At 62.2% G+C, this 9452-nt stretch overlaps 2 protein-coding genes across 2 annotated transcripts; both read left to right on the forward strand.

Annotated features, from left to right (window-relative positions):
- Positions 1 to 1197: 1197 nt before the first annotated feature.
- LOC143168026 (CMRF35-like molecule 9) lies at positions 1198 to 3527 on the forward strand. The gene is made up of 5 exons (XM_076354107.1): positions 1198 to 1237; positions 1475 to 1843; positions 2747 to 3034; positions 3206 to 3288; positions 3429 to 3527. The coding sequence occupies exons 1-5, from the start codon at positions 1198 to 1200 to the stop codon at positions 3525 to 3527; spliced, it is 879 nt and encodes a 292-aa protein (XP_076210222.1).
- Positions 3528 to 5187: 1660 nt separating this feature from the next.
- LOC143167988 (CMRF35-like molecule 5) lies at positions 5188 to 6890 on the forward strand. The gene is made up of 4 exons (XM_076353987.1): positions 5188 to 5221; positions 5619 to 5954; positions 6411 to 6501; positions 6729 to 6890. The coding sequence occupies exons 1-4, from the start codon at positions 5188 to 5190 to the stop codon at positions 6853 to 6855; spliced, it is 588 nt and encodes a 195-aa protein (XP_076210102.1). The 3' UTR covers positions 6856 to 6890.
- The last annotated feature ends 2562 nt before the right edge of the window (positions 6891 to 9452 follow it).

Raw genomic sequence — 9452 nt, forward strand, 5'->3', positions numbered from 1 at the left:
GGAAGAAAAACCACGAAGATGGAAAGAAAAAAAAGTGGAGGGATGCTGCACAAAGGGCCTGAGGACAGCCCTGTGGCAGGAGCCTGGGCAGTGGGCGGCCAAGCTGGAGCTCAGGCCGGGGAAAAGCTCGGCTCCATCCCTGCCCCGCCACAGGCCAGGGGAGCTCCTCTGGGTGCTGCTTGCTCCCGAGGGCAACCCGAGCTTCATCGTCTGCAAGAAGCTCCAGTGCCAAATGGGGAGCAGGAGCGGGGGGGACCCGCTGCCTGGACCAGCTCCAGTGATGCAGCCATGCTCCCAGTTTTCCCCTGAGCCCCAGCATGGTCATACCTGGGATAAAAAAGCCAGAGGAGGAGGAAGAAGCCCCACATCATACCAACCACTCTGTCCCAGCAAGCACCATTGGGAAAGCCAACCTCCAGCCACCCAGCCACAGCCCTCGGTGCTGTATGGCAGCTCCGGGAGATGTCTGGGTCACTCCCGCTCCCCCCTCTCCATATGTTTCATGTCTCCCACTTCCCCCCAGACCAGCTCGGTGCTGCAGACCCCAGCAGAGCCCGGGGCTGGGGCCAGGCACCTGCACCCCTAAGAGCTGGCAGGGCCTGGCATGTCCCTCTCAGCCGAAACACAGCCCAGGAGCTGAGCTGACACCCTCTGAACGTCCGGGAGGCTGCGTCCATCCCAGCATCACTCCTTAGCCCAGCCAAGGGGGAGCACCAGGACATGCAGCCTCCAGCATCCCCAGGAACGCAAGGTGGCCTCTGCAAAGATCAAGCAAAGATTAAAGCTCCCGTGCTGGTTTTGCCCCATTTTGGCGTTGGAAGCTCTGTGCAGCTCATGTGCTTCAGCATCTGTCTGCAACAGCAGTTTGGGGTGAAGACGCCTCCCCTCCTACACCCTCCTGCCAAGTGGGGTGCATAGGGTCCCACATCCCATTTCTGCAGCTGCCCACCCTCCCCGGTGCGCTTCAGACGTGCCAGTCTGCAAAAAGCGTCTCAGCAGCTTTTCACCCGCAGCAGAAAACCCCAACCCCGAGGCGAAGCCCGGACATTTAAAAATAACCTGGCGGCAGCAGAGCAGCCACCTCTTGCACGAGCAGAAAAGCAACGAAAGAAGCCGAGAGCGCACATCAGCTCAGTGTCCCCCGGCTGTCCTGTGCAGGAGGCTGATGCTTGCAGATCTCCGGAGCAAAGCGGGATGATGGGGATATCGCCGGGCTGGGGCTGGCTCCTTCTCCCAGGTGAGGACAGGCTCTGACCATGCTGGTGATGCTCTGGCTCCCGCTGGCATCAAGGGGCGGGGGCTGCTGAGCCCTCCCAGGGCCACAGGCTCCACGTCAGGCACCGACGGAGCCAAAGCCTCCCATCACTGCGGCCTCCTGTCTGGGGCTAAAAGCCAGCAGATGGGGTCTCCCCCAAAGTGCTTCTTTCCAAAGGGAGCTGAGAAAGAGGGGCCTGGGAGAAGGCTGACTTTGCAGCCCTGTTTCTCTCCAGTGTCGCTGTGGGTTTCTTTGCAGTTTGCCAGGCTCTGGTTGTCCCCAGGGAGGTCAGCAGCCGAGCAGGGGAGACGCTCTCCCTCCGCTGCTGGTACCCCCGGGGTTATGAGGCCTACAACAAGTACTGGTGCCGGGGGGCCAGCCGGGACTCCTGCCACAAGGTGGTGGAGACAGTGGGCAGGGAAGCACCCCGGCAGCGCGGCCGGGTCTCCATCCAGGACAGCCACATCTTCTGCGTGGTTCTGCTCACTGTGGAGGACCTCTCCGAGGCAGATGCTGGGAGTTACTGGTGCGGGGTCGAGAGGATGGGCAGGGACCTGATGGAGCCGGTGACAGTGAGGGTGGTCCCAGGTAAGCCCTGGTGTCTGTCTGGCTGGAGGTTTTGCTGGCCAGGACTCTTTTTGGAAAGGCCACTGGCTCGTGGGCCAGCAGTGGCCTGGGAGGAGGCAGCAATGCCGGAAAGAACCCCTGTGACCCAGTATAAACCAGCGGCAGAGGTTGGGAGGGGTGACAGGTTGCTTTCTCCTGGGGATGCTCACAGGTGCAGGCAGAGTGTGCTGGAGCCCAATGCAGGGTCCAGCCCCGGGCTGGTTTTGGGGCTCCTGGCACCCATCATGGTGCAGGCAGGATGGCGGAGCCACTGGTTACATGCAGCAGCGAGCGCTAACGCTGAGCCCCAGCGCTGAGGCCAGGGAGTGCCTGCCAAACCCGGCCTCTGACAGCCAAATGATATAATGTTGAGTTTCTAGACCAGGAAAAGGGGTAGATCCAACCCCCCCAGCCCTCAGGGAAACCTCTGGTTCACAGCGGGTGGAGAGATGTCTCGCCATGGGGAGACACAGCCCAGAGCGGTGAGGGGGGAGCTGGGCAGGCAGGTGCCGGCAGGGCGCATCCCACAGGGATGCCAGCAGGGCAGGGGCATGTGCTGGAGGGGACATGGGCAAGTATTCGCCTGCTGCTGGACGAGACATGGGGGACCCACAGTCACCTCCAGCCCCCAGTTCCCACCAGGACCTTCTTTTATGCAGCCTTATCAGCTACCCTGGCAGCTCCCCCGGCCACCCCCACCCCCTGGATCTCCACCACCGCAACAGAGCATCTCCCCACCAACAACGCCACTGCCGTGGGGTGAGCCTGGGGCCCTGGGGCACAGGGTGGGCATGGGGAAGGGCAGTGGCTCTCACCGCCGCGGGCAGCAGTGAGTATCCCTGTGCGAGGGGGCTTGTGGGAACAGGCAGGGTCTTCACCCGTCAGCCTGGGCATTTGGGGGTGATGCACTGGGGTCCCAGGCCATTGTCCCCCCTTTGCGTCCCACCCCGCGGCTGGCTGCGGAGGGGCTGCGGGAGGGCACTGGCACGCAGGGTGCTGCAAAAGCAAAGCCCCAGCCTTGTGAGGGAGAGAACCAGCCCCGTACCTCTCCCCTTGCCTCCAGCCCCGGGGGACCAGCCCTGAGTGCCCTGGTGCCCAGTGCGGTCCTGCTCTCCCTCCTGGCTGCCGCCGGCTCTGCTGGGCTCCTCTGCATCCTGCGCAGGAGGAGGGAAGGTAATGGCGCCCACGCATGCCCCATCCCAGGCACACCTCGGTGCCCATCCCAGGACCTGGGGGACAAACCCACCCTGGGCATGGGGCTGCAGGGAACTCCCTGCTCCCAGCGACACAGAAAACCTCCCCCGGTGTCTCTTCTTTCTGGCACACTGTCCCCTTGCACCAAAGCCCCTGCCACCCCCTGCAAGCTGGGCACTGCTGCGAAGCCAGACCACAGCCCCATCTACGACAATACGCTGGACCTGGCAGAGGTGAGAGCCCCTGGTGCAGGCAGTGCAGGCAGTGCAGGCAGCGTGGGCAGGGGCCATGCAGTGTGGTTGCCCACCCTGGGCAGCCCCTGCACCGCCCAGCTGTGCCCCAGGGCTGCAGGGACATGCTGTCCCCTTGCCAGGGTGGCTGCAGTGACATGGAGCAGGACCCCAAGCTGGAGAACGTCAGTATCTACACAAACACCCTGCATCAGGAGGAGGTGACGGGGATGCCCGGCTGATATTTTCCAGAAGGTTTCTTACTTGTCCTAGCGGAGCATCCCCCGTGGGCAGAGGGTCCCTGCGGGGCCACCCCCGGGGATGTCCTTGTTATCACCCCCAGAGACGTCCTTGCTGTGGCAGAAGAGGCGAAGGAGCGTTGCAGGAGGTGGCTGATGCTGTCCCATCACCGCGGCGTCTCGGCAGTGTGACAGCCTCTGCCCATGATGCTGGAGCCCAAGGCCACGCTGGCACTGTTCCCCAGCCCCCTGCCCCTGCATTGCTTTGGCAGATTGACCCACACATCTCGGCTGGCAAGAAACCACATCCCTGATTCCTGCACAGGCTGAGGAGTGGGATGTTTTCCCATCTCAGCAGCAAACAGATTGCTTTGGGTTCAGATAAATCCAATAAAGAAATTGCTCTGTGGGAGTTCAGTCTGGAGGGGAGAAGGGACAATCTGGTGCGCCCACAGAGCCGCTCTGCTGCTGTCATCCCCTTTGGGGGTCCCTGGGGCACCCTGGTACTGCTGGGGCTGCGTTAGGAGGGGGCAATGGGAACCGACACTCAAAGCAAGGAAGATGAGAGCGGCTGGGCAGGTGGCTGGAGCCCTGGCTGCACAGTCTTTCCAGGAAGGCTTGTCAGCAGAAAGCAGGTTTGTAATCTCCAGCCGCTTCTTGAATTTAGATCTTGCTGCTACTTGCGGTGGCTCGGCTCACAGGTGGTCGGCCGATTCACTGGGAATGAATGGGGTTACTTGATGATCAGAAGGAAAACCCAGAGCTGCTTCTTGCCACGGTGGGGGGACAAGGAGGGGACGGGGTGGGGGGAAGGAGCAGCCTCAGCCTCCAGCAAGGCTGGGGGTTTGTGCTTTCTGCTCTTTCCAAGGGGCACTGAGGAAGAAAGCTGTCGGCAAGGCAGCTGCCAGGGAAGTGGCTTTGCTTTTTGTGTTTGGGTTTCTGAAACTTTCAGTGGAAACATTTAATTTCAGGAGAAAAACAGCGTTGTCACTCAAAACCCACATCTGTGCCAAAAAAGGCGTTTTTTGGGGGAAATGAGACACTTCTGCTTGAGAAAACAAACAAAAGCAGCCCAGCTCGCACTGGCAGCCGGCTCGGGAGACGGGGAGCAGCGGTGCAGCGGGGATGGCTGTCCATCATCCCAGTCCGTCATCCCAGTCCGTCATCCCAGTCCATCACGACCGGGAGAGCATCCCGGTGGTCCCAACCGGTCCATCCGCAGGGACTGACCTGCATTCGCTCTACCCTGGGTCCCGGACCACTGGTCTGGCCTGGCCCCCCTGCAAAGCCCCCTGAAGACCTTTGGGCTCTGTGCACAGGGAAGAGGCTGTGTTCCCTGCTGGGATGGGCATCGCGGTGCAAGAACCCACTGCATTTTGGCATTTTGCTGGGAACCAGTGGCTGTTTCAGAGCAAAAGCAGAAAGTGTCTCTCATGAGACACCCCCAGGGTGAGTCATGGTGCCTGGGCAAAGGGGAGGAAGCAACCGCCTTTAAAAAAGACAACGAGGGTCTGCGGGTAAACACTGCCCAAGGAAGCGAGGGGTGAAGGAGGCTTGGGAAGCTCCTGGAACGCCCGGGTGCGTGTGAACCTGGCTCCGTCCCACAGGGTGCTTTGTGAATAACCACGGGGAAAAATCTGCATCGGGAGCAAGAAGCTGGAAAATGAGGATTTTCCTGGTTTGGACCCTTTTCCCAGGTGAGACCCGGGAGCACAGGTCAGGCGGTTCCCACCCCACGGGCTCTGGCAGAGCTGCAGAGAGGCTGGGACTGAGCTAGCCCAGGAAGCCCACCGCGGTCATGGCAAGAGCCCAGCTGATACCGTCCTTTTCTTGTGGCCAGTGCACAGTTACAGGGGGTGATCTCTGAGATATGCTTGTATTGCTGTCATATGAACCCTGGTAATAAGGCTTTTTGCTCGTTTAATAACATGCACGCTTGACAGGGACTCTTTTTTTAATGACTGGGGACATCTCATCTCAGCACCACTCCCCAGCATGGCGGGTACATGGACAGGGTGCCCCCAAGCATCCCAGGCTCAGATCCCTCCCGGTTCCCCGAGGTGATGCCGGTACACCTCTCCCTGTCCCCTGCAGGTGGCTGGGCGGTGACAGGCCCCACACAAGTGATGGCTGAGCAGGGCAGCTCGCTGGCTGTGTCCTGCAGCTATAAGCCGGGCTACGAGCTCTACCCCAAGTACTGGTGCCGCCTGGACTTCCTCTGGTTTTGCTTCACCTACATTGTCCAAACCAACGGCTCGGAGGTGATGGTGACGCAAGGCAGGGTGTCCATCAGGGACAACCATGCAGCATGCTCATTCACGGTGATGCTGGGCGGTGTCATGCTGGGAGACGCAGACTGGTACTCCTGCGGGCTGAGGAGGAGCCTGTGGTTCAACCTGTGGCACAACACTGAGGTGACGGTCTCCGCAGGTAAAGCCGGGCTAGGAGCAAAGCAAGGATGTGCGATGGAGCCCGTCACTTGGGTCACAGTGCTGGGGACAGGGACTCTTCAGCCAGGGGAACACAGGGGTTGTCAAAGCAGGAACAAGCTCCTTGCAGGCACCAACACTGGCTGGAGGCTGCCCCAGTGCAAATTTGGATGAGGAACAGAAGAGGCTGTACGGAGCTTTGTGCAGAGCCTCTCCCTCGCTCCCATTCAGCGTCTCTGCTTCTACAAGCCCATCCTCTGGGGTTTCCAGTGCCTCCCAGTTAAAGCCCCCTTTTCCTTCCTCCTCCACCCCAGTGTCCAGTGCATTGCTGGGGACCCCCATTTCCACCTCCTGCACCTCCACAGCTGAAGTCTTGGGGCAGAGACCCCGCATGCAGGGGGCAAGACGGGGTGTGGGAGTCTCCACTTTGCTCTGACTCTCTGTGTTTTCTTCGCAGCTGTTTCAACCACAACCGAGGGCAGCAATGTGAGCCTGTTGGCCACCAACCCCCTGTGCTCCACAGACTGTGGAGGGGACCCTCCAGTGCTGTGAGTCAGGGCTTGGGGTCCGGACAAGCCCCCAACAGCATTCCCCAGCCTAAGACACCTTTTCCCCTGCATGCATCCCCCAGCCCTGGATCTCCCTGGCTGCAGCAGCCCCAAGGAGCATCCCGGGGGCGAGCGAGGTGGCTGGCAGACATGCAAGTGCCCCAGTCCCCATCCTCGTTGCCCAGACCCTACTCAAGCTCTAGCATCATCTCTTTTCTCCTACCCAGGCCCCAGCTCGGCATCACCTACCTGCTGCTCTTCCTCAGCATGAAGGTGCCCGTGGCACTGGCCCTGGCATGTGGGGCAGCCTGGGTGAGGAGCCGGCGCAGGAGCCACGACCAGGAAAACCTGTAGCTCTTGGAGGTGGCCGGCAGCACCGCAGCACCAGGCTGCCCCCCTGCCCCGGACCCGCAGGGACGCCCTCCTGCCCCCTTGCCCCCCACCCTGCCGGTGCTGCACCACCCGTCACGGCCGCCCCACGCCGGGAGCTGCTCAGCACCGGCTGCTTCTCCCCCTGTGAAGCCTTGGCTGCTCCTGGCAGCCCCTGCGCTGGAGAGGGGAGGGTTTGGAGTGCAGAGAGCGTGCGTCTGCTGAGCTGGAGCTGCCCACTGAAGACAATTTTGCAATAAAGCCTGGGTATCCTGCAGGTGCCTGTCCGTCTGTTTGTCCGCCCGCTCCCTCCTTTGGCTGCCGGCACCGCCTGGGGCTCTGGTGGCTGCTGATGCTGATGTGTGGGGCTGTGCGGGGACATGCTGTGGCGTGGCTGGGGGGGAACATGGGGTCACAGGGTGCCACGTGGGCGCCTGCTCCACCACAGCCCGGCCAAGCCCCGTCACGGGGAGAGGAGCCCTCAGCCCTGCAAGCCCTGCCCAACACAACCAAACGCCCATCTCCAGCCAAACATTTCCAAGCTCATCTGCAGCTGAGTGAGAGCCGGGGAAGAGTGTCCTTCCACAACTGTCTCCCCCACTACAGCAACTTTCCACCCTCAGCCTGAGAGCGAAGCTCACATCGCACCCAGCTGCACCATGGGCTCCTTTTCTCATTAGTCCTATTATTTCCCAGGTTCTGCAGCTCCAAAAAGCGGGCGCCTGCACTCTGCTGAAGCCCTGCAGAAACCCTGCTCTTTATGTGCGGCACCAGCAGCCGCATCAGGGACAGCAGCATGGCTACCTCCACCCCCCCCCCGGGGCTACGCCACATCCCGCATTTCATGGCACAGCCAGCTTCACCGGTGTCCCCCCAGAAAGCTTTGGAGGAGAGTTGTTTCTCTTCAGCGTTGTTTAAGGTACCAAAATGTCCGAGGTACCAGGAGCAGGTACGAATCAGGAACTTGCAGCCCGCTCCAGCCCCACGTGGAAAAACCTCCGCTGCAGACACAGCAGTTTGGCTGCCCAGGAAGGATTGGGCTGGGGAGCCCGGCCATGGGCACCGTACCTCGCCCTCCCTGCCGCTCTGCTGCCTGCTCCTGCCGGCTAGGTGCTGGGAGCCCACCAGGAGCACAGGGGCCGGGGCTGCGCTTCCACCCGCTGGGGTCCCAACTCCTCTGTTATTGTCTGCTCCTGGTGGGTTTGAAGGGCCTCGTCTTCCTGGACCTGGCCGGTGCCGCCTCCCGGGTGAACACACGGGAGCGGGGAAGCTCCAGGAGGGAGGCACCAGGGGAGTGGGTGAGACCTCCCGTCCCCGGAGTGCCCCATGCGAGGACAGCCCCTGGCACTGTCAGGCAGGGACAGCCCTGCCCCAGAAATACCATGTGTGGAGCGGATGGAGGTGGCAGCTCTGAGGCAGAGCCACAGGGAACCGCAGGGCTCCCAGGTTGTTCTCTGCAGGGGAAGGGACCCGGGAGCAGCCGCACAGGGACGCGCAACAGCCCAGAGCCGGACCCGGGTGATGCTCAGGGCAGGGACCCTTTGCCCGCAGAGAGCCGCCGTCGGCAGCCAGGGTTCAGGGCCAGGCACAAGTCAGGGACAGGGAGAGCTCAGTTATGTCTCCACCAAGGAACACCCTCAGTGCTGCTGAACTGGAACCAACCGTTGGCAATAAAGCTGTCTCCTCGCCTTCTCTAAGGCCAGAGCTGCGATGGTACCGGCAGCGGGTCTGTGTGTGAGGCTTTGGTCCGAGCCGGGACCAGCCCGTGGCTGTAGGAGAAAGACCCTGTGACACCCAGCACGGATCTGGTCCCTGTGCATGGCCTGCATTTGTCCTGCCTGTCCCCACCTGTCCCCAAACCTTTCCTCCCTCACCCCTGAGAGCTTCTTCCAAAGGGTTTGCCCAACCCAGCGCAGGCTCAGCAAGTCACTGATGGCTGGGAGGGAGGGCACTGCGGGGGACTGGTACTTCCAGGAGACAAGGGATGGGGACAGGCGGGAAGCCTGGAGAGACCCGATCAGTAGCACAGGGGCTACTGAGCCGCAGAGGGGCTGTGCTGGGGACAGCCCGGGGGGGACGCGCTGGCCAGGGCAGTGGGGACGGGTGCTCATGTCCGGCTGCGCAGGGACAGGAGGCTGGGGCTCCCCCTCTGCCTTTCCCACGGGGGGGATAGGGTGCCCATGCAGGAGCACTGCGCCACCCTCGCTGCCCAACCTGGGGGCACATTTGGGGCTCAGGGGGTCCCTGTGCAGGGCTGAGCCACCCCTCGAGAGGCAGATCCCCCTCTGGGTGCCCTGCCTGGCCAGAGAGGCTGGGCAGTGTGGCAGCGAGGCAGGGAGAGGCAGGACTGTAGCCCGCTGTGGGGGGGCCGTGCTGGGGGCAGAAAGGGGAGCCCCCGGGGCGGGGGCAGGAGTGGGGGCAGGAGCGGGACAGCAGGGCTGAGGGGACAGTGCGTGGCAGTGCTCTCGGTGGCAGGGGAGGCAGGAAGTTAGCTGAGACCAGAGGGAACAAGAAACATCACACTCGTGCTAAACCCACAGCAGCAACAGATTTGGTGTCCCGGGCAGAAGAGGAAGTGAAGC

The sequence above is a fragment of the Aptenodytes patagonicus genome, chromosome 16 (genome assembly GCF_965638725.1).
Source record: "Aptenodytes patagonicus chromosome 16, bAptPat1.pri.cur, whole genome shotgun sequence".
Taxonomy (NCBI): Eukaryota; Metazoa; Chordata; class Aves; order Sphenisciformes; family Spheniscidae; genus Aptenodytes; species Aptenodytes patagonicus.

Bases quoted from the DNA above. Each gene is read 5' to 3' on its own strand.
- LOC143168026 (XM_076354107.1), top strand. From the start codon at position 1,198: ATGGGGATATCGCCGGGCTGGGGCTGGCTCCTTCTCCCAG. The intron at 1,238-1,474 runs GTGAGGACAGGC...CTGACTTTGCAG, and splicing joins GGGCTGGCTCCTTCTCCCAG to CCCTGTTTCTCTCCAGTGTC. The intron at 3,035-3,205 runs GTAATGGCGCCC...CTTGCACCAAAG, and splicing joins CCTGCGCAGGAGGAGGGAAG to CCCCTGCCACCCCCTGCAAG.
- LOC143167988 (XM_076353987.1), top strand. From the start codon at position 5,188: ATGAGGATTTTCCTGGTTTGGACCCTTTTCCCAG. The intron at 5,222-5,618 runs GTGAGACCCGGG...TGTCCCCTGCAG, and splicing joins GGTTTGGACCCTTTTCCCAG to GTGGCTGGGCGGTGACAGGC. The intron at 5,955-6,410 runs GTAAAGCCGGGC...TTTTCTTCGCAG, and splicing joins TGAGGTGACGGTCTCCGCAG to CTGTTTCAACCACAACCGAG.